General features: G+C 37.0%; 2 protein-coding genes across 2 annotated transcripts; one reads left to right on the top strand and one right to left on the bottom strand.

Annotated features, from left to right (window-relative positions):
- Positions 1 to 671: 671 nt before the first annotated feature.
- LOC145992779 (C3 and PZP-like alpha-2-macroglobulin domain-containing protein 8) lies at positions 672 to 7,761 on the bottom strand. Its single transcript, XM_083129175.1, has 3 exons — positions 7,655 to 7,761; positions 3,504 to 3,878; positions 672 to 990 (listed from the first exon to the last, which is right to left on the bottom strand). Exons 2-3 carry the CDS (start codon positions 3,865 to 3,867, stop codon positions 929 to 931), a joined length of 426 nt encoding a protein of 141 aa, XP_082985301.1. The 5' UTR covers positions 3,868 to 3,878; positions 7,655 to 7,761; the 3' UTR covers positions 672 to 928.
- Positions 7,762 to 10,086: 2,325 nt separating this feature from the next.
- On the top strand, positions 10,087 to 23,561 carry LOC145992502 (ubiquitin-conjugating enzyme E2 J2-like). Its single transcript, XM_083128883.1, has 2 exons — positions 10,087 to 10,096; positions 22,928 to 23,561. Exon 2 carries the CDS (start codon positions 22,938 to 22,940, stop codon positions 23,559 to 23,561), a length of 624 nt encoding a protein of 207 aa, XP_082985009.1. The 5' UTR covers positions 10,087 to 10,096; positions 22,928 to 22,937.
- The last annotated feature ends 1,497 nt before the right edge of the window (positions 23,562 to 25,058 follow it).

Below are 25,058 nucleotides of genomic sequence, written 5' to 3'. Positions count from 1 at the left end.
ACCAACAATCATTCACTTTTGAAAATTTGCATATGTTTTCCGTTGTGTACCGCAACTCAGTACTTAAAGTGTAAAAGATGACAAAAAGTGAACTTTCTTACTTATACCACCATACGCAATGAACATGTGATAGATACTGTAACGTTAATTTGTAATTTGAATTTCTCTTGGTAGTTTATAAATTTGTTTTATAAATCTTTCAGAATTTTTAGGTCATTTTTCTAAGTTTATAGGGCATTTTGTTGCATGTATTAGGTTATAAATACATTTTTAAAGGTCATTTTTTGACAATTTTAAGGTCATCAATATCCTAGCCTTAATAATAACAAATAAATAGAAGTCTATTTATTTGTTTTTATTTATTTGATGAATTAGTTACCCTATGGGTAATATTAGTATCCCATGGAACATATCACAATTATCGTAAACCCTACTTGAATTTACCACAGCAAACTTGTACAGCAGACAATAAAGATAATAGTTGGCAAAACTATTGCTATTTTTGTTGTTTTATTATATTTATTCGAGAATGTGTGGGGCCTTTCTCCCACATCCCCTAATGTGCCTTCATGTTACGGTGCTATAAGCAAGCGGAACTTTACCTGAGCAATATCAGCATAATATACTTTAAAGTTTTAAACGAAACAAAAATAAAATAATTGAACATAAACTTGTGAAAACTTTCATGTATTTGAATTCATACAACTTCAAATGTATTTCCAAGATACGCCTATAAAGTATTAGTACATTCTACAGGTATATAAAGATTTGCTGATGACAATCAAACTGAACATTACTCTGCTTCTATTAACGTACTATAAAAATATATGTAGGCCTAATTAACAATTGACATTCTGCAATCAAAAATTTAAATCCTTCTTAATTAGTATTTGTAATCACTGTACCTCGGAGTCACAAGTAGAAATATTCATACGTGAGGAGCGTGAGTGAAGCGCTCATATTTATATCCAGTTGTGGAGAACTCGTGAACTGCAAACAACAACAATAAATTTTGATTTAACACCTTCCACAACAAAAAATTGGAACACCTTTCTACATACCATTCTTCAGAATGTACACTATGCAGTTGTAATATTGCAAGAATGTCTTAATAAGTTAGTATCATTAATATATGGTTTGAACATATCTTTTGATGCCTTATACAATGTTCTTCGGCGCAAACGTTTGTGAAATTTGCTCTTTTATTGAATCAGACTGCGTTTCATCTGTATTTATAATTTGTTGCTGCTTCAATATTTTAAATAATTTAACAATCTTTGTTTCTTCTTTTACGTATGTTCATTATAAGTCGTGTTTAGTCCTGATGAAGAAATAAATCAATGTGAATATGAACAAAATTAATACTAATTTATTTGGTGCTGAACTCCACAGATTCTTACACTTAATTTTATTAATTATTTACGACCGAATACATAATACAAGTCAGGAGAATAAACTATTACCTGTATAATGTAGGGATGGACCGACATGAAATTTGAATTGATACGAATAAAATGGCATACGGATCATAAGTTACTAATACCAATGGCCGATATTCGAGCCTTCCTGTACAAAATTACAATCGTTTCAAAAGAACCACAATGGTTCATTAACCTACTTAATTAATACATGTAATCAGGTAAGTTAAATTAGTTATACAGTGGACTGTTTTTAATTCGAACTCGGATAATTTATTTTCTTCGATCGAACAGAAGTTTATTCCTTTTGAAATTGCTAATGAAGCAATGTTAAAAAATCAATAACTATATAACGAGATTATATACAACGAGAAATCTAACGAGACCTTAGATTACACATTGCCATTCAAACTTTAAAAATGATTGAATCAGAATTATAACAACAAATACATTGTACTCATTTTGGTATCGCTATTTTATTTACTAGTATATTATATATTTTATGTATTCACTAGGTGTAACTATTGCACGACTCTTTGTTCTTGTATGGTGAAAGACAAGTGAACAATTGCGATGGGCTAATTTGATTATTAGTGACAATGTACAGTAATTGATTACCTGTATGAATGTTTGTATGTGTGCTAATTGTATTGGTTCTGTTTATGTTCTTTGTGCCTAAACCAATATACAAGGTCCGCCCATAAAGAAACCGAACTGTCAAAAAAAGAGAACCAAACCAAATAAAAAGGTACTGAATTCTGGCAACACTGCAAAGAGCTATATCTAAACTTCCCGTCAGTGCATGTTTCAACCTGTTACAGGCAGTCGGTATCGAGGGAAGCGTGCGTCAGATGCAGGTCGTGTGCAGGCGGCGTACAAAATACGCGCACCAAGATGGAACAACGTTACAGCATAAAGTTTTGTTTCAAATTGGGTAAATCGGTTACCGAAACTTTACAGATGATACGGGCAGCGTATGGTGATGCAGCATTATCAAAGAGAGAGAGTATGCAGTGGAAAGGACAGATTTCGCCCGTAAAGAAAAAAAGCACGGATGGCGAAATCGAAGACAATGGTGCTGCTGATCGTATTTTCTTATTCCCAAGGACTGATCCACCATGAATTTGTTCCTGAAAACCAAACAATCAATCAGTGGTATTACAAGGAAGTGCGTGGTCGACTCAGAAACAGGATGATAGCTGGTTAGGAAGGACCTCTGTGATTCTGACCAATGGTTTCTGTTATACGATAATGCTCGGCCTCATACCGCATTGTCTGTACGTACAACAATACCTTGCTAAGCATTCAGTGACAGTGATCAATCACCCTCCATATTCTTCGGGCTTATCGCCTGCTGATTTTTTCCTACTTCCCAAGCCTAAGATGGTTATGAAGGGCGATGATTTGACGATGTCGCGAACGTTAAATTAAATGTTACGCGTATTTTGCGAACACTTACTGTCAATGACTAACGCGTTAAACGAGATATGGTAACTGGCCGTCCCGTAAGTGCTTTCGTGCGTTTCATTATGTCGTTCCAAAGGTTGGTTTTCGTGCGATGCGTGAACTTCGTTCTCGCACGAAACGCACAGCGAGGAGGCTGGTTTGTTCGGTGATAATCGTCTGCTGCTTGCAGACAACGCACGTGCATGATGGCTTCAAACTGCACTAGAAAATGTATTATAATTTTGACAGAGAGCGATATGAAGCAACATGCACAAGATGAATGGGCCTTGACTGTTCTTGCAATGTGATTAAAATGAGTAGCAGTATCGGAAGTAGAGTTTATTTCTGCCAGAAGGACATGCCTTCCACTGGACGCCATGTGGAAACTTTCTTTAAACAAAACGATGCGCCTGCGCTTTCGCCTAGAGCGTCCCATAACTCCGTAAAATAACTGGTTTCAACAGGTTCAGGGGCCCAGTTATCTTCGTTGAATTCGTACGTTTCTTTAAGACTTTCGGAACGCAGTCATGTTTATCGGCCTTCTGTAATTGGAGGTTTAACCTCTGTTGAGGCGAGTATTCAAATAAATAAGTATGCGGCTCTTTCAGGTATCATCAATATATATTGACATATACTTACCAAGTCCAAATTCATCCTTGAATCTCCACTGTGCTGCGTTCTCACCCCAGGAAGCAAATCCTATAGCATGAACCTGGGCCCTCAGAGGCTTGTATTGAAGGAACGGTTTTGTCTCGTTCCTCTGTCCAACTTCCAGCACGTCGCAGCTGTACCTTATCCAGAACGACCTGAAGTCGTTGGCCGAGAGCCTGTTCTTCGTTCTCTCATCGTTAAGGTGAGTTCCCAGCTTCCCATCCCGAATGGCGGAAAAGGTGTTAGTCCCTCCTCCGATTACTATTTCTATTGCTTTTGTTGTTGTTTTCGTGTCCGGCGCCAGCAACAGAATAGCATCCTTGGCTGACTTCACTTCGAATTCAAAATACATGCTTGAATATACTGTAAAGACAATAGGCACGCATCTAGAAACATATTTCGGAGGGGCGTCCGAAACAAATGTCTCAGAAATAATAATAATATAAAACTTGAAATTAATGCAATATATAATTTGTGTATCTATTCATAATAATATGTAAATTAATATTGTAGTATTAGTGCATGATTAGGTAAGACGGTATAAGAATAGAAATATAACAGGACATAATCAATTATCAACGCGTAGTTAACATCGCGCATTGCGTTGAGTCATAATTTGTATAACAAAGGGTAATTTTTTTCTGAACATATTGTTAGGTAAATTATTCAAAAGGAAAAATATAAATTTCAATACCATTTATTATGAACATGTGTGGTATATTGTTGTAGTATACCCATGTGGAAAAATCAATCTAGCACATCAAATACTTTGAACAAGGCTTAAATACTCTTGCCTGAGTGTAAATCATGTTCACAGGGTTACATATTATCTACATAAAGACAACTTCATATGTCTTCTGGAGGATCTTCACTGTCCATCGTTTCTGTGGATTTTAGTTTTTGGTAAACACCACGAAAAACTGGAGGAATATAAGGCATTATTGCCATGAGATCTTTTAACTTGAGGGCTGTTATTAAATCTTGCACCGGTTACTGCAACACAACCTCTGCCACTCCTATTGCAGACACCATCAGTAAGTGGCATAGCTCCTTCTCTCACTCAAAATGCTGATGAGGACGTATTCAAGACCTCAGAAAATCTGCTGCAGAACAAGCGGGAGCTATGCCACATGGTTGTAGTTCACATGATAGATGACAGATGGTAGGAGAAGACTGAAAATGGCAAAAAATAAAATTTTCAAGATTTGTGGCATAGCTCCCTCTCTCACTAGACCCCTCAATTGTTCAGCAAGGAAATTAAGATGAAGGTAAAATATTGAATATTTAACTGACTGAGTGAGTAACAAAAAAAGATGTTTGATACAGTTGACGAAACGTAAAGTTCCTAGTTAATCCTTTGTGAATATTGCAAAAATCTTCTCTGGTACTGTCATTCAAAGCCGTATGATCCCAAAATAATCATTGCCTTCCACCAAAAGTGAATGACACCTGATTATACAACAAATGAGGACTAAAAGTGGTAAACGTTGTAAGTGCCAAAAGCAAAAGTGTTAGGAAATCATTTCGTTCAGCACATCAGCCCGTACGAACGTTCACACTAGTGCCTTTTTACAAGTCCTTTGAACTACTTAGAGGGCTACCAGCCACATTTCACGTTTACCACATTATCAAGCATGGCACATTTCACAGTTTAACGTCGAAAACGGTGTTTGAATTCTTGTGGCACTTACAGCGTTTACCAATTTTAGTCTTTAAATGCTATATATATAGCGCAGTGGTAGCGTCGTTGCCTTGTAATCAAGGGGTCCCGGGTTCGATACCAGGTGGCGGCACATAGTGGTTGGGATCTCACTGTAGGTCCAGTCCCGATTAGCCTTACTGTGCACAAAGTTGACTTAAAACACCAAATTAAATCAACAAATGCTAAAATGTATATTTTCATTATTTAATCTTTGTACTTGGTAAGTCTTTCGGGAGATCGGACCTTCTGGATTCCCCTTATTGATGATAGTATCACTCGTTCGCATGTAATCGCCAATATTGTGCAACATGGTGCATCGCTCTTGCAAATAGTAGTCAGTCGCCAAATGTTACGAAATAAGTAGGTAGTGTTACTGTTGTGCTAACCTGTGGACAGGTTTTACAAAAAAAATATTCAGGTAGAGTTATTGTTCTCATTGATGCAGAATTAGGAGGGTAGAGGATAGAGTACAGGTATAGTACGCCCTCTAAATTCCTTGATCCGAATTGTACCACGTGTACAGTGCGTTCGTTTTGGCTCTGGGCCGAGATAGCGCGTGACCGCAGACGGCGAGGCATGGTGCGGATGCCGGCATTTTCTACCAGTAACGTGCCGCTTATTTTTATGGACATATCTTTAGCATGCAGACAATTATATTTATATTGCATAACGAGTATTAACCCGTGTTATAAGTGGTAGCCAACTGCATTCACACATTCCCGGCATGTTATGATGAAATTTTGATTGACATGCAAAAGTTTCTCTTCTGCAATTCTTGAAAGATCTGTTTCTCTTAATCTCAGAATAAGTTGCCTAACTGTTTCTCTACCTGTAGCTGCGAAATAAGTGTCATACATAAAAATTATTTGTTCTAACGAACTTTTCGGCTGGCATATCAATGGTCTCACAATCTTATTAAACACACACAGGGATTACACTGATTTGATCTATGAAATTAGACAAACGCGCGCAGATGCACTTAAATTAAAGAGAGAGACATTACACTGCCATTGTAAAACAAACATAACTGTAGTGAAAAGGAGACCTCGATTTTTAGGTTCTAAAAATAGGCTATAGGTTCTAAAAGTCCTAAAATAGGTCCTAAAAATCTTAAGTTAGGCTCGGAAAATCCTGAAGTAGGTTCAAAAGGGTTCTGAAAATAGTTCAAAATTCCTGAAAAATACTGATTAGGTATGGACAGCGGTAATGAAAATGGGGCACCTATATCCTGATATATGCACTATCTTGCATGACGTTATGCGTGTTGCCTAACCCTACGGCGATAGCAGAACTTACCATTGGAAATTTGCTATTAAAATCAACTCTTCGCCATATCGTTAGGCAACAATCTATTTTCATGTTATCCACAGTCAAACTACGCAATTTTGTCTGTGAGGATCATCTTCTATGCTGAACATAATCTTTCAACAAAAACATAGTCAGTCAGGTTGCCAACTCCTAAGAAATCAGGTTACCAACTCCAAAGAAATTAGGTTGCCATTTCCTACGAAATCAGGTTGCCAACCCTTAAGAAATTCGATTGCTGACTTCAGAATCACAATGGCCTCGTTATTGAAATTGAATTTTTTTATTTACAATTTCTAAGCAGTTTTTCTATATGTATTTCAGTCTCTGTCTCTAGATAGTCTAACTAGCCCAGAATATACGCTCCTGGATTTCTAATACGATGAGTATGTCTGAGTGTGCATTAGCAAACGGAACATTTTTGCATCATGACTGCGGTTCTAAATAGGTCGGGACAGGAATTAAAATGAATGGTCTGTCCCAGTGGCGTGCCCAAGGGGGGGGAGGTTGGTGGGGGTTATAACCCCGCCTTTTGGTCCAGTATTTAAAGAAAACAACGTCAAAGGCAGAAAATATGGCAAAATGAGGACTGACTACTTAAAAAATGTGCACATAACCCCTCCCTTTCGAAAATCCTGGGCACGCCACTGGTCTGTCCCGACTAAATTGAAGCATCTGGTATACCAAGATTTGCATCAATGGCTGTAAAACTAAAATAACAAATACTGCAGACTTCTGGAGCCTGCATCTCTCCACAAACAACTCACTCATTTATGAATGGACATTTTGTCCTTGGTTGCTAGCTAGTGCATCAAAATACATCCATACATTTCATGTACTATAATATTTTGCAGAAGTAAAAATATATATGTATACACATATAATTCTCTGTTTACATTTAGCTGTGTTACCAATTGTAGAGTGGGGTGCACAAGTGTTACAAGGCAAATTGTCTACCATCATGTTCAAGGTTCGATTTTTTAAAATCAAAGTGGCAACGAAATATGCTGGCAATTTCTGCACCACTATCAGTAAATTCCTTAAAGCACGAAGTATGTGAAAAATGAGTGAAAAAAATTTCAGACAATTTGACTTCCAATACTTATGCATTCTGTTGTACATTCAAACTTACTTCTCGCACTCCACCAAAAGTCTTGACGATACTAATGACTATGTGGCAAGAGCTTCAAGCATCTATCTCAACAAGCAGGGAAATGGCACACAAACTTTATACTTGCTATATTGATAAGCGCCGTAAAGATTACCCAACTTAGGTGTGACAAATATTGAAAGTAACTAGAGATAAGGTGACTAAGGATAAGTCAAACCAGATATAATTAATCATATTCCCATATCACTGTTATTTACCTGTATAATGGATTGATTGAAAACATTTGGGTCCGCCAGAACATGCGTTATTGCCTCATCATATTATAATGAGACAAGCTTTACCGTGGTTAAAATCAAAAAGTGTCTGGGAGGACTAATATCCCCTTACTTAGGTTAAAATCTGAGGCTACAAAGGGGCACTCAGCACATACAAATACGAAACACAGGGACAGCACACGACCCTACAGAGGATCATACTGACTGCAGGTCCGGACGCCAGAGCCTCGTTGGCCTGCAAAATTGTTCTCAGGTCACGCCTTACATCTCACGACAATTAAAAACAGAACGAATACTGGAAAAAAAAATTGGTTCCCATAGATAACTGTAGAAATAAGTGAGCTAAATTTTGATGTAACTCGTTTTTGGATTTAGATAATTCTTAATTGGAGTTCAAATTCGAGTATCCATAATTTTTAATTTTTAATCCGCTAGTAAGCACCGTCGACGTCAGATCCCGTTGTGGTAGCACTGATAGGCCATTAATTCCATACTAGTAAAGCAGCAAGAACGAAAATGAGGCAAAATCAACCCTGAACTCCGTTAGTATAGCAATGGCACTCATTGTATGCCAGAGACTCGGGTTCGAGTCCTGGTCGAGCCTACCTTTTTCGCTGAAACATATGCTGCAGGTTTGTCTCAAGAATGCTATAATTTTTTATTCTAAATATTTGGATATTATTAATCCGTTTTGCAAATAATACCATTTTTTGCTGTAAAATATACTGTGAATGGTCTCGATAACAACTTGACTGAATTGTTATTTTCAGTTCCCTTTATGCACAGAAATGCTAATCGGGACTGGACCTACAGTTTAAAGTGGGATCCGAACCACTGTGCCTTATGCCTGCACCAGGTATTGAACCCGGGACCCTTGATTACAAGGCGACAACGTTACAACATCGAGGAGGCCCGATGGCATCTAATTTGCAAGTCTAACTGTCATCAGTCTGATAAACAAGCTTGTATCGCTGGAAGGCGACAACTTTCTTTTCTCCTTTCTGACAACTCCCCAGTGTCGTATGCTGAAAATGTGGCGTTGTTTACCACAACAATTCTTATTTATTACATATATTTATTATACACTCAATCTTGATTAATTATATAAGCAGAACTAAATCAGACATGCAGAAGTCAGACAAATTCACATTTTACCGGCAATTCCTTTTTTAACTAAAATTGGACCTAGATTTCCCTGCAGCAAACGAAATTCCCTTCATGTAGTAACACTGCCTCTGCCAAGTGCGGCACAGAAAGCAGGCAGTAACAAGCAGTAGTCTCTCCCGCCAACGCTCTTTGCAGCGGTGGAACCAGCAGATCGCGTGTTTCTAATTAGACACTCGCTTCTCTTCCCACGTCCAACCAGCGTACAATATGCAAGGAAACCCGGATGTCAGGAGAGTGCAATGGAGAACGATCAGTGGTGTACATAAACCAATCTTTAAGATCTTTACATAATATACTTAAATTCTGATCCAGAAGCTTGTTTTATTAATTGCAAAATATACAATGTGAAATAACACATATATTAAAGATAAAAATATATTTAAAATGTTCGTTTAGCGATGGTAAACGCGGTAACATGCACTGCAAATCCCTCAACTCGAAGTTAGTGTTGTTAGTTTTATGCATTTAGATGCTTCCGGGAGGAGTGCATTTACTCGTAAGTTAATTGAAAATTTATTTTTACTTTCAGCCGTCTTTGTGGAGGGGGCAGCGCCCTCTGGTTCCCCTTTATCCGCCCATTACAGTGACCATTATTCCATTTGTATCAATGTGTATTTTACTTCTTGAGGCTAGTGGGAATTATTGGTGCATTTAAGAATGGAATGGCTGAGCCTATACCACTTTGAACCGATAGCTCTTGACCGGGATCCTAGCCACTCAAAAACAATGTTATCGGCGGAAACTTTTCAACCGATACTTACCGACACTGATACATCGGTATCGCCGACGGCTCAGACCTAGCAAAGACTACCAAGTGGCTTTTTCTTTGGATGAGGCCAAAGTCAGCGAAATTTGCTTTCAAGTAGCTCCCAATTGTTCTCTCGATTTTGGGTCAACAATCGAAATATCACACCTCCCACCGAAGATCGAACCCGGAACCTCTCGGAACAAAAACGAATGTGTAAAACAGAGTGAGTGAATATGGCATTGAACAACCGTAACAACCGACGAAAGTTTCACAGTAAGTACACGAATACTAAACTGCGAATTTAAATGTAAATTAGTTCATGTTTTGCAACAAAATTCCAAATCGTGTTTCAGAGTTGCAATGAATAATTGAAGTTGTGTGTTAAATATCACGTGTTGAGAATTTTGTTTACCATGATACGTGAACATGATATTAATATTCATAGTAAGTATTTTTACAAACTGACGAAATCGATAATACGAGCAACATTCTTAACAACGGTTTGCAAACAGATAGGCATTTAAAACGTTGTTCTTAGCTTTAAAAATATGGTTCGTTGTGCTTTAGTTGTCAAACTTCCGTTTGGAAGAACAACGTGTAAAGGAAAGCAATATGGCCGACCGTTGAGTTTTTTTTTTCCTGTCACACTTTTTGTTGGTTACAAATTTGTGTGATCGATTCAATTAATTAAATATTGATGTGTGTCACTATAAAAATTAAGTCTCGTGGTTAAGCACAGTGCTGTGCAGTCATATGTTGTTCAAATTCGAATTCACTTCTGGTAATTTTGTTCATTTCAGAGAACTCGCTCGAAAGTAAATTTAGAGTACATATTTGCAATCGTTAAGCAGTATTTTCATCCTTTTAGACTGTTATGTAATATCCAACTATAGTAATGAAATGCTACGTGCAAGAAACACTCGTTAATGGCCAAATTATGACACTATTGTGTGATATTGAAACTAAACAATATTGGTTACAATGTTATGGATATAAATTATAGTCAAATAAAGAGACATTTGAATTATTCTTACTCTGAACATAACATTCGATAAATACGAGTTAAAGATATGTGATAGTTTACTATTTAATAGTGTCGTCTTTCATATAAAGTTAAAACAAATGAATGACTATAGACAATGATATCTGGATTATTGTGGCATTGCATGTGCAAAATATTGAATATCTGTTCGTAATGGCATAGTCTCGATCTAGTTATTTATAATCACTACCCAATAAGAGTTATGAATTAAGAAATAGAGCCTGTGTGTTCTGAATAGAAATTGAAAGAATGAAATGGCAGCCAACATGAAGTACCGTAATGTGGGGCTATTCTGAACAAGTGGGGTTGTTCTGAACAGTGTGTTCTAAAATGTTTTCCTGTTTTATACTTACTGAACTAATCTTGAAAACCACCTGGAAAAAGAGTGCTATATTATTTTGGGATCATAATGGTTCATTCACTCTGAGTGCAATAATTCCCATGTGGTCGCAAAACGGAACTAATAAAAAAAAATACAAGCCTAGGAACAGTTGCTTTCATGTTTTCCAGAGACATATCAGCATGTTCAGAAAAGCCCCATCAGTAAGATGGAATGTTCCGAATAGTCCCTAGGTGAAGCACAACAGAGCATACATACAAAATGTGCTTGTGTTCAGAATAACCCCCAAATGAGTGTAATTCTGAACAGAGGTTCGAGAATTTTTTCTGGACCAACAAACAACACACGAGCCTAACAACTTATTGTACGTCGAAGGTGGCATCATGAACTACAGAACTACTTTTTTTTAACTTTACACTGCTATCAGGTACCACTACAATTCAACGACATTTACTGCAATGCGTTCACACGGTACTATAGAACTGAGGCTTTTATGCATATGCATGTTTTATTGACAATGGATATTTCAAAAATACTTATATCTTGTGCTTAGAAAAAAAAAATGAAACCACATTGATGTTGCGTGTTGTCAATTTTTGCCATAAGCGAACCATCCATTTTATTTTTCATATAAAGTGAATATTTTTTTAGTATTTGCCAGGATTGTAATTTGTTTAGCAAAATAACAACAATAGAAAAATAAGGGAACTCCCACTTGGCGTAGCGGTAACGTCGTAGCCTTGTAATCAAGAGGTGCCGGGTTCAATCATAATAGGTGGAAGTACGTACATAGTGGTTCGGATCCAATTTTAAACTGTAAGTTCAGTCCCGATTAAGTCCTGTTCATGAAGTGGACTTAAAAAAACAAAAACTTAAAAAAAATATATAGAAAAAATAAATATGCAAACAGATAAGAAGGAATGAAACGATAATATTTTGTGAATGGCAACCTATTTAACTGTAATAGTCCATTTTTTTAAAAAAAATATTGTCTATTGTCGTTCTATTGAATGTCTAATCTTTGTTCCTTTCTGGCATCTTTGTGGATTGGTACGGGAGAAGTGCTATGTTATCACGGTTAAAGTCGTATTTGCTTGTTAAAGGAGGTAGAGTCCAATTACTTTCGGAACATCTCCAACGGACTAGGCGAGTCTGTCTAGCGAGCCTAGTAGACGTGTAGAACCTGAGCAGGGGGCTTAGCGATAGGTTCTCGGTTGAGATGACGTCAGTGGCTCGCTTCGTTGATTGGCTGCTTCGAGAGTTGTGACTCGTTTCGAATCTTCAAATGCATAACAGCCAAAGATGTTATGGAAATAATCTCCCTCTAACAATACTCAAATACTTCGCCTATTAATAGATATAGTCTAAATAAAGGAGCCGTATATCATGTTCCCTGCAAAGCGTAACCGAGCTTAGGGTCAAGAATACTAATTTCCTTATGAGATATGTTAACTTTCGTCGTGCATTGTTGCCTAATACAACAAACTACAAAAACAATAGCAGGCATATTATTATCTGCATTCTAAACACTGTGTTGTTTTAAGAAATGAAATTCTGTATCTGGAAGCAGATGTTGTCCTCTACTTCCTGACGTGTTTGTTTCGATACAGCCAACCTCTGAAAAACTAAATATGCTGACCAAGGCAGTAATTTATTTTATTAAAAACATAAACTAACGTAACGTTTCAACCTTCTAGCAAGGTCTTCTTCAGACTCTGTATCAAGTACAAAAGTAACCAGATACAACAAGAAGGGTAACATATATACACAAACATTACTCCCTCCAGACTATTTAGAAAGTTGTTTGGAACTTTCTAGCAGATGACTTTCACTTTCCAACTTTACTTTCACCTAAAAGGCTAAACACAATTACTTCCATATAGAATGTGGTTGGACTTTTTAATCTCACGCTCTTTTCCCTTCATTTTTCTTCCTTCTCCTCTCCTCTTTTTCTCTTGTCCTTTCCACTCTTTCCAACATCTTCTTCCATTCTTTGTTTAACTTCAGTCCCCCATTCCAGTTCATTGTGTCTTCTTCGCCTTTCTTCTCTATTTCCTTGGCTTCCTTCCATTTTCTCACTAGCATTCTCTTCTCCCTTCCTATTTGCTTAGCCTCATCCCACTCTATGTCATGTCCTGTTTCTCTCGTGTGTTTAAATATTGCATTTCTCTCTCTCTTAAGTCGTACATCATCCCTATGTTGTTTCAACCTGTCTTTCAGCCTTTTTTTCGTTTCTCCTATGTACACACTCTGACATTCTTTACATTTTACTTCGTAGATAATCCCTTCTTCTTCCTCTTCTCTGTTTTCCTTTTTCTTGTTAGCATTCCTCGCTATTCCTAAGATGCTTCTCCCTCCCTTCCTGTAAGTTTTAATTCCTGCTTTCCTAAGCACTTTGCATATCTTTTCTGTGGTCTTCCCCATACTCCTTATTCCAAACCTTCTCTCCTCTTTTTCTTTCTCTGCCAATACTCCCCTGCCCGTTTTCTTACTTCTTCTGTTTATGTCCAGTCTATCCTGCTTCTCATAGCCATTCTTTTCCAGCTGTTTCCATAGGCTATTTATTTTGCCTTCTTTTTCACATTCTTTCATGCATATTTTCTTGATTCTGTCCTCCATATTCTTTATAAAATTTTTTTTTGTCACCTCACTTACATCACTTCTTTTGTGGCAGAATACCCCTGCTGCACACTTCTTCTGATGCCAAGCGGTTTCAATTTCTTGTCCTCTTTTCCTTTTCATCAATATATCTAGATAGCTTAACTTGTCTTCTTCTTCTATTTCAAGTTCCAATAATATCCCTCTTTCTTCATCTTGAATTTCTTTGGCAAAAATGTCAAGCTGCCTCTTCGTTCCCTTCCATATGCCAAAACAGTCGTCCACATATCTGCAAAACAGAATCATTTTGTCACCTCCCTTTTCTATCACTTTCTTTTCCCATTCATTCATAACCAATTCAGCAATGCTGGGCTTAGACTGGAACCTATATTTAGTCCTTCACTCATTAACATTATTTTATCTCCCATTATACTGTAACCGTTATTCCAAATGGTTTCCAGCGCCTTCACTACCCTTTCACTATCCCATTCTCCTATAATTTCTTGTCCCATTCTCTTTTTAATAATGTCCAAAACGTGTCCCCTCTTGATGCTCGGGAACATACTTTTCACGTCTAAGCTAAACATTGTCGTCTTCATCTCATTTAACTTAAGTCCTTTTATGAGGTCTACTACTTGTTCACTGTTCTTAACTGCTCTGCTTTCTTGCTGTGTTACTAACACGTCAATAACTTTCTTTAATTTCTTTTCTAAGAAAGAAACACGTTTCTCACGAGAGAAACAGGACATGACATAGAGTGGGATGAGGCTAAGCAAATAGGAAGGGAGAAGAGAATGCTAGTGAGAAAATGGAAGGAAGCCAAGGAAATAGAGAAGAAAGGCGAAGAAGACACAATGAACTGGAATGGGGGACTGAAGTTAAACAAAGAATGGAAGAAGATGTTGGAAAGAGTGGAAAGGACAAGAGAAAAAGAGGAGAGGAGAAGGAAGAAAAATGAAGGGAAAAGAGCGTGAGATTAAAAAGTCCAACCACATTCTATATGGAAGTAATTGTGTTTAGCCTTTTAGGTGAAAGTAAAGTTGGAAAGTGAAAGTCATCTGCTAGAAAGTTCCAAACAACTTTCTAAATAGTCTGGAGGGAGTAATGTTTGTGTATATATATTACCCTTCTTGTTGTATCTGGTTACTTTTGTACTTGATACAGAGTCTGAAGAAGACCTTGCTAGAAGGTTGAAACGTTACGTTAGTTTATGTTTTTAATAAAATAAATTACTGCCTTGGTCAGCATATTTAGTTTTTCATAATCATGGAAACAAGGCTTAATGGAGTTATAAGCCAACCTCTGTGGCGGAGTGGTTAGCGCAGCGTGTTACGACGCCAGGGGTCCTAGGTTCGAATTCCGGCCTGGACATGGGTGTTCTTTGTGAGTGTCCCTTCAACAATTTCATCATTCATCCTCATCTTCGTCATTAGCCGAAAGCATGGGCGTCGGTAGGGTGTCGAGCCGGTCCGTCTAGCTCCCTGGAAGTTGACATCTTCAAGTTTAAAACAGCAAAAAGCTTGTGTTATTTTTATTGTTAATGTTAATAACAGAAGTGAAGTTCAGTTAGTGATTGGAACGAAAGTAAACACTGCCTTAAATCGAAAAAATCTGTAAAATACAGGAAATACGTTATTTTTTCATATTCTATCATGTATTCAAAGAATAATTGGTTCTTAGTTTTCAAAATTCCAAAAAAAATTCCAGTAACTTTTGTGTATGAAAGTTAGTAATAAAATACAACAACTATGTATTTCTGTACATTAACTGCATGAACTGTAAAAAAAATAATGAAAAACAGTTGTGGATCTAGTGGAAGAGCCTCCCCAAGGATATAATAATACGTAATCAGAGTAGTAGTAATAACAAAAAATGAAATAAAATTAGTTTATTTCTTTAGTTTATATTAGTTATTATTGTATACTAATAACTATAACCATGATAATAATAATAATTATTATTATTTTTTCTGACTGCCTACCAGACGGGAGATCGGGGTTCGATTCCCGGAATGGGTGATTTAAGTTAGGAATTTTTCTTGCCTTATCCCCTCATAAATCTGCTCTGGGGCTCACCCAGCCTCAATTAAGTGGGCATGGGTGGGGGTTAAAGATGCTGATCGCTTGCCTCCAAAATGACAGATCGATAGAATATGTAGGCCCCTAGCCCCACATCCTCCCATGTGCACCTCACGGCATGGTGCAAATTGCACGGGGAACCTACCTTATTATTTCAAGTTGTATCAAGTGTCTACCCCTCCCCCTACAAAACTTTCTGGCGACGCCCATAGCCAAAAGTGGCTGGAAAGCGAAGTAAAATAAACCAAGTTAAAGTTATATTTCAATACAAAATCATCACATTGAATATAAGAAGTGACTGAAAATGGGAGTGGACAATTCGCCTATAACTTTCACCGTTGGATGAACTGTACAACCGTTGTGAGGAGGTAATGATGTGGCAACACTACAATTGCTGACAGGCACATAATTTCACATCCATGAGTGTATTTTTAGAAGAGATGTGGGAGGGATAAAAATTCAAGAAAGAAAATAGAGAAGTACAAAAACGGAAGAATAACTTCTAGTGATTGTAAATGTATGAGAGGTTTACAAAAAGAAGCTCAAAGTTGAGTACATATTTAGGAAGAAGAAAACAATGGAAATTAGTATGGCTCATTGAGCATGTATTAGATATAGTGTATAATTCCGTGTGATGAGGAGGCTATGTTTATAACTTGCTACTTGCTTTCAATGATCAACATGTTTTTTTTCTTTTGTATATTTCTTTCTTTAAGTTTTAGCTTGCACCTTCAAAATTCTAACATTTCTTTTAGAGTGATCATTATTAAAAAATAGGCGTTCAGTTGGTAGCTACAATTTGTGCCTGGAAGGCACGCCCACTCTCTACAATTGCAATTGTAGCAGGAATAGCAGTGTGCCACATCCCTGCCGCCTCAATAGATGACAATGAATGGTCTCGCTTTGCAGTCTGCACTGTACTCTCTGAATAAAAGTTTTCAAAGGGATGTTTCTTTCTTGAAAATATTTTAATAATTTCCATCAATTTAAAGGCTAACTTTATCTTAGTAGAATTTAATTAATTGATATTTCTATAGAAGCCCTGTCGAACGTGTAGCTATTTAAAAAGAAAAAAGTCAGTTTGATCATCAGCATATTTATCAGGCATTTCGCTGGACATTCTTGAAAGAAAGGGCTTTTTGGACAGACATTAGGACACGAGACTTAAAAAAGGCTGTCATGAAAAAATGTAATGCCTGGTCACCCTGTGATAACGTACTACGTATATCAATCGCATCAAGTTTGTTTTTATCTTGTTTTGTTTGTTTGAAAATCCAGCATTAATTTTGCTTTAAGTTTCCTTTTATTAATATTAATTTTGCATAACACTTCCAGACTGACTAATCTACATCTTATCTACCCGACTAGAAAAATGTGTTCTGCTTGTGCTGCATTCTTGCTATATTTACGTCACTTTTCCATATCTTTACGTTATTCGCGACGGTGAGGATAAATGATGAGATAGAATTTGATGAAATGAAGAACACAGTGAAATATTCATTTCTAAGCCATCAATATTTCCAAGAGTGATTTCAGCTTTGATATTAGTTATAATTTAAAAATTAATTAAAATAAGTTCAGTATTCACTGTTTTTTCTTATGTTGGTAACAAGTGTCCTGCGACAAGACGAGTTGAGTTCTGTGATTCTTATGGTGTGAACCAGTGGCATGCATTATGTCCAGATGCGGAGAAAAGGCGAAATGGCATTTATTTCATACATGTCATTTCATTTCAGTGACAATATATTGATTAAAAGTACAGCCATGAAATTAGAAGGGGGGCCTCCCAGATGGCGCAGTGGTAGCGTCGTCGTCTTGTAATCAAGGGGTCCCGGGCTCAATACCCCGTGGAGGCACATAGTGGTTCGGATTCCACTTTAAACTGTAGGTCAATTCCCGATTAGCCTTACTGTGCATAAAGTGGACTCAAAACGCCAAATCAATCAATCAATCAATGAAATTTGAAGGGTGGCGGAAGTTAGCGATGTTGTAATCTACGTGATACGAACTGACAGTATTTGCTCGAAAGGTCAGGGATGAGACAAAAGTGCCCCGGAGAGAGGTCGGTCTGACGCTTGAACTAGGAAACGGAGCGCGGTTGACGTTGTCACACAGTGCGCGGGAACCAGCGACTTTTGTCCCGCACTCGCTTTGCTTTTACCATGTGTGGCAACAGCGCAATTCTGTCCAGCCGCCTAGTTTCGTGGCCTTGCGTTTAGTTATTATTTTAGGTGCATTAGAACTAAGACTGATTCATCAAAGGAACATGGAATTCAAAATTGAACTAAAGGAGGGGGCGTAAGTTTGTAAGAAAAATATCTTGCCCATTACTTGACAAAGGAGACGTATAACGTTTTTTATATTAATTATTATTATCCATCTCTATGTAATACCTGAAGGTGAAAAATATTAGTTGGAGGGATGTTCGGCCTAGCCTTAGGTTTAGCAGGGGGGATAATCCCATGGTTTAAACATAGTGACAATGAGAAAACTGGGGGGATGTTTTGGAAAAATTTTGCTAGCTTGGGGCGTAACCCCCTCTCTTCGACCACTGTTGCTTTCTGTATCCAAAGATCTAATTTTTTGGTAAACTGTAACAAATAATGGTTATAATTTTCATCAAACAATATCATTGTCCATAGTAAAAAAAAAAAAAGTTGTGTCTTTAGGAATAAAAAGTATTATTTTACTGGTTTAAATTGCATTGTTATAACCTGTTCCTAGGTGGAGCGAGAAGCATGACACCGAATTCAGTAAATAATAATAATGTAATTAATATGGCAATAATATAATAAAAACTTAGCTCTTTTCTATACTAAAGGTTTGGAGGATGATTTTAATTTATCTGAATTTATTTACATTGCTGATTGACAAGTGTGAACCAAGAAATAGAAGGCCAACAACTTATATCTATTTAATTTCGAAATCTTAATAATAAATAGTAGAATACTTTAAACAGAAAGATAAACACTTCATATCTATCGAAGCGAGATGCAGGTCTGGGCTGGGGGTTCGGCCTGCTGACCACACGTCACCCCATTACTGGTTGAAGATCTCTGCACATCTAGGTAGGATTGTGGGAGGGAGACTGGCAGTTGGGAGATAGGCCAAGGCCCTTACGGACTATAGGACCACCGGTTATTAAAATATCAACTTTTTTCATTTCACCCACAGAACTGCTACTACCAAATGCATTAAGCGTTGCACATGATTCCCATTGGTTAGCATAAAACTGCGAATCTTGACCATGTGATAATGTTTCATCCGTTCTTTCTCCCACCCCGCGTGCGCCTGAAATTGGCATTCTGGGAAACCGTGCACTCTAACTAGCCATTAATTTAGTCCTGGTATATATTGCATGAAATATACTAACTATGAAAATAATTTTTAAATAAGCAGTGGGAGAGGATTCATACTGCAGAAAATCCTTGTAATATCTAGCATACAGCTTCTATGTTACAAGTGATCAAAATCCGAGTTGCGGCGATAGCAGAACTGCTATTGTCAAGTTGCCATTGCATCGCCATACAGTTAGGCAACACACATAGCTCAGAGGAGCCATAAGCAATAATAATAACAAGCAGGAAATATATGCAATAAGCATGGAATGAATTTATATTTAACCTAAATAATTTCATGTGAAGCTATTATCATTTTGTATTATTTTTTCACGATATGTGGTATGTGAGCTACAAAAATGCTATTTCTATTTTTCATATTATTTACATGCATTAGCTTTCAGCACAGATTTTTGTTATTTTTACATATATAATCTTCATACTTTCGAACATTTTCCGACATGACATATATCCCATACTAATGCTACGTATTACTACATTTTCCCATCTTGTTTTAAATGCCTTCGGTTCATCTGTATTCTGTTCGATTTGTACTCCCTGTTCATTTAAATCGTTACAATATACAATGCATCTATTTTAACATTGTTGTCAACAATACGGAGTCAAGATTTCGCGATGAAATCAAATAAATTAATCAATTAAATACACTCACATTACTTCATGCAATATTAAACTCAGTTTCAGTCAATATAAATCTGTCATTAGGGATATTCATGTTTAAAGATTCACTTTTCAGCACTTTATAGAAAGTGTGGTACTGCATTGACTTGATAACAGATTTTTTTTTTAAAAAAAATCGTATTTTAATTTTCAATTACAATTAATGTCACATAAGCTTATTTAATAATATGCATTTTATTTAGCTAGCTGAACCACTTCCTTCATGAAAATTACCATTTCACAATCGTAAGTCCATATTTAATTCCATATTTTCATTCAAATGACTAAATATACAGGATGATTGGTAATTCGACCTATTCCTGGAAAGGGGTAATACTAGAGCACATTTGCAACAAATTTGATCCTATGCACCGGGGGTCGGAAATCAATGGGTTTCGAGTTATTGCACTTTGTAGATTTTCGTGACATATTTAGACTTGCGACCAAAAACCTACTAATTGTGAAAAAACTACTGCACCCTGGGCACTGAATCGACATGTTGCTAACAGCTGACGAATGAGTGACTACTGGGAAAAAAATTCATGCCCAAAATTCCCATACCCACAGTCATTGGAGCACACGTCATGAAGAAATTTGGAAATTATCGTTTAAATCGAAGAGGATTACTCAAAAAAATGGTAATACACTTAGTGTAAAAATTACGGAAAAAACTTCCTCGTTTCATAAGCTCTCCAAAAAGATACAAATGTTGTCAACTGGCACACGGGTTGGTGGAAAAATCTGAATAAAAAGCGGAGAAGGCGCGTTGCAGACCTCTTTGTAAAGTGAAAAGAAGTTGTCGGTTGTGAGAAATAAAGGAACGAAAATGAGTGAAATAATAATATTATTTACCATTCTCATGATTCCAGGTTGTCAGAATTAACTGTTACGAAAACTACAAATATTGTTCAAATTGCCTCCCCAGTTACGCATGCAAGCACGCAGCCTGCGGCGTACTTCAGACACAGTCACTCGCGTTGACACTCAATCTCTCATGTATTGGGCGGCTGTCACAATTCTCTCTCTCAACTCTTCTTGGGAATCCACTGAAAGTCGCATGACCTCAAATCCGGACTCCTCGCTGGCAGGGGGTCGGGCCGCCTCGACCAATTCATCGCATGGGATAATTGTCGTTCAGCCACTGTCGCACACCCCGGAAATAGTGGGCTGGGCAGACATCGTGTTGTTAAATCATACTCCTTTTTGTGGCGAGCGGCACATCCTCCAGCAGCGTCGTCAATTCTTCCCTTGGTTTTTGTAGGTAATGCCGTTTAGGTTTTGTGGCAGATAGAATGGCCCGATCACATGATTGTGGATGATTCCCATTTAGCGAGAATTTTCTCTGGTGAGCCTTTTCTTTAGATTTTCTGGGGTTATGACCCTTAGGGGACCAAAAATGCGCAATATGAAAATTCGTAATACCATCGTGGTCGAATTTGGATTCGTCCGTCCACATAATTCTTGTCAGATGATGGAGGTCTACAACGCGCCTTCTCCGCTTTTTATTCAGATTTTTCCCCCAACCCGTGTGCCAGTTGACAACATTTGTATCTTTTTGGAGAGCTTATGAAACGAGGAAGTTTTTCCGTCATTTTTACGCTAAATGTATTACCATTTTTTGAGTAATCCTCTTCGATTTAAACGATAATTTCCAAATTTCTTCATGACGTGTGCTCCAATGACTGTTCCTTTCTGTGGGTATGGGATTTTGGGCACGAATTTTTTTCCCAGTAGTCACTCATTCGTCAGTTGTTAGCAACATGTCGATTCAGTGCCCAGGGTGCAGTAGTTTTTTCACAATTTGTAGTTTTTTGGTCGCAAGTCGGAATATATCACGAAAATCTACAAACTACAATAACTAGAAACCCATTGATTTCCGACCCCCGGTGCATAGGGTCAAATTTGTTGCAAATGTGCTCTAGTATTGCCCCTTTCCAGGAATAGGTCGAATTACCAATCACCCTGTATACAGTTGAAAATATACCAGTAATAAATTTGAATAACTCGGCAACCGTTGGTGATAGAAATGTCCGGTTACGTTTATTTGGAAGAGGGAATCATAGAATTTTATGATGAGCAAAAGAAAATTGCAGTACTCGCCTCAGTAGATCTCAATGTGATCTCCTTTGGTGGCTCGACAAAAATCAAGTCGGTACTCAACCTCAATCCATACGTTACGCAACGTTTGACGTGTCACAGACGCACATGCATTGATAATTCTTTCTCATAGATCGTCCAACCCTTGTACAGGTGTTCAGTAGACAATAATCTTGATATACCCAAAATCCACATGCAGTTATTGAACATGAACGCGACAGCCCAAAGTTAAATGAGTGGTGTGCTTTGACAAGAGATTCTGTAATTGGGCCTTTCTTCTTTGAAAGGGCTTCATGGGTACATGTTCCAGCAAGACGTCACCCCCCCCCCACACACACACACCGCATTATGCCCGTTGTCAAGAACTTCCTTCATAACCATTTCCCTGACAATTGGATTGAAAGGGGGGTCCTCTTAAATGGCCTCCAAGATCGCCCGACTTGGCTCCTTTGGGCTTTTTTCTGTGGAGAAATGTCAAGACTATTGTCTACCGAACACCTGTGCAAAGGTTGGACGATCTATGAGAAAAAATTATCAATGCATGTACGTCTGTGACACGTCAAACGTTGCGCAATGTATGGATTGAGGTTGAGTACCGACTTGATGTTTGTCAAGCCAACAAAGGAGCTCACATTGAGATATACTGAGGCGAGTACTGCAATTTTCTTTTACTTATCATAAAATTCTATGATTCCCTCTTCCAAATAAACGTAACCGGACATTTCTATCACCAACGGTTGCCGAGTTATTCAAATTTCTGACTAGAAACGAATGAATTTGAGTAGATGAAAAGTTTTAGTATCTGCTCATTCTCGCTCCACTTTCCAAAATCCTTAAGAATTCGGAAATGGTCATACTTCTTGCGTGCTGCAACAATGCTAATTAGAAGACATGCCAAGACCATTTTTAATAGTGCTATGTTCTTCTTAGATTCTTCACAATGGGTGACGACTACCCAACGGTGCAAAGGCTGAAGGAGGATTATGACGAGCTAGAGATGGAACCCTTAGAAGGCATTCATGTTGCTAAGGACCCAAAATCCAAGACGACATGGTATATTCTCATGGTAGGTCCCGCAGGTACGCCTTTCGAAGGTGGTCTATATTTGGCCAAAATAGATTTTGGATTTTATTATCCAGAGAAGCAGCCTGAAATAAGCATGGTCACACCCCAGGGCAGATTTAAAGAAAACTCGCGTATCTGTCTCCACTTTCAGCAAGAAGGGGAGAAAAAAGGAGCAAAAAAATACAATACAAGGTTAGTTTTAACTACATTCTTCAATTTTCTATTTTTTGAAGATACTTCCACAGCAGAGGCAATAATAACTTCAGACGAACAGAAAAGGCAACTTGCGAAACAAAGCTTCAACACAAACATGATGAACAAAATATTTGTACAGCTGTTTGGGAAAACGCCAGTCGTTCAGGAAAAGATTCAAAATGAAGAGCCAGTAGACGAACCCAACCAAGAAGAACACGCTCCACAAGCTCCTCCAAACAAAGAAAAATTCAACATTAATAGATTTTTGCTTCACAGAAGACGAAGACGAAACCAAACAATCTAACTGCAGAAATATATTTCTGGTTCCCTTGTATATATACCCAATGTTGTTCTACTTAGTATAAATAATAAGATGGAGTTTGGACTAACAGAAAGAAAATGCTTGGTATTTCACTTATTTTCCTTGTGGAAATTTATTTCTGGAAGTTGTTCTAATTAGTATAAATAATAAGATGTAGTTTGGAGTAACAGAAAGGAAATGCTTGGCATTTCACTTATTTTCCTTGTGGAAATTTATTTCTGGAATTTGTTCTAATTAGTATAAATAATAAGATGTAGTTTGGAGTAACAGAAAGGAAATGCTTGGCATTTCACTTATTTTCCTTGTGGAAATTTATTTCTGGAAGTTGTTCTAATTAGTATAAATAATAAGATGTAGTTTGGAGTAACAGAAAGGAAATGCTTGGCATTTCACTTATTTTCCTTGTGGAAATTTATTTCTGGAAGTTGTTCAAATTAGTATAAATAATAAGATGTAGTTTGGAGTAACAGAAAGGAAATGCTTGGCATTTCACTTATTTCCTTTGTGGAAATTTATTTCTAGAAGTTGTTGTAATTAGTATAAATAATAAGATGTAGTTTGGAGTAACAGAAAGGAAATGCTTCGCATTTCACTTATTTTCCTTGTGGAAATTTATTTCTGGAAATTTTTCTAATTAGTATAAATAATAAGATGTAGTTTGGAGTAACAGAAAGTAAATGATTATTTTCCTGTAGTTTACGGTTATTACAAGCATAAGAAAACAGTTTTTTCTTTGTGACGTTTCAGGAGAACACACGCTCCTTTCATCAGACATTTATTTTCATTTTGACTAAAGATACAGTTATAACAATGGTTAGTAATTTTTAAACAAAAAGAATCTGTTATATAATGGATGTTGTCAATGTTACATTGTTGTAATATAGCAACTTAACTGTGAAAAAAGCAGTCTATTTTATTTTTATTTTAGAATTTTTTAAATTATGAATCCCAAATATCATCAGGTAATTCAAATTCATCATTGTTTTCACAAAGTCTCTTGATGTTTTCTGTTACATTAAATTTTAAAGATGGTGGCTTACTCCATTTGTGAAAAAGAAAACTCCACACTGGATCTATGTTACCATTTTCATTATTTAATTTATTCCAGTGTTCTTCTGCAATGAACGAGGCTTCCCAGACATTCAACTCTGTGTTTCCCGTTAATCTTTTTAAAACCCTTCTCTTTTTAATCAAATGCTTCTCTTCGATGATATGAGTTGACAAACCTGTTCTTGGGTTTAGATTTATAATGTCCAAATCATGTTCGTGCCATCTTATTGCCATTTTCCTTGCTGTTTGTCCCACATAATCTTTTGAACATGAACAACTTATATTATATATTCCTGTGGTTTCCACATCTGGTAGCGAGTTTCTCATTTTGAATTCATTAAATGTAAATTCCAAACTTCTTGGTGCTTTAAAAACAATTTTGAAATTAAAACTTTTAAAATTTTTTGCAATTTTATGTGAGAATCCCTT

This window comes from Lepisma saccharinum, chromosome 9 (assembly GCF_977018435.1).
Source record: "Lepisma saccharinum chromosome 9, izLepSacc3.1, whole genome shotgun sequence".
In the NCBI taxonomy this organism is placed as follows: Eukaryota; Metazoa; Arthropoda; class Insecta; order Zygentoma; family Lepismatidae; genus Lepisma; species Lepisma saccharinum.
Note: the sequence above shows the minus strand (reverse complement) of the source record. Positions and strands in the feature narration are given on the sequence as shown.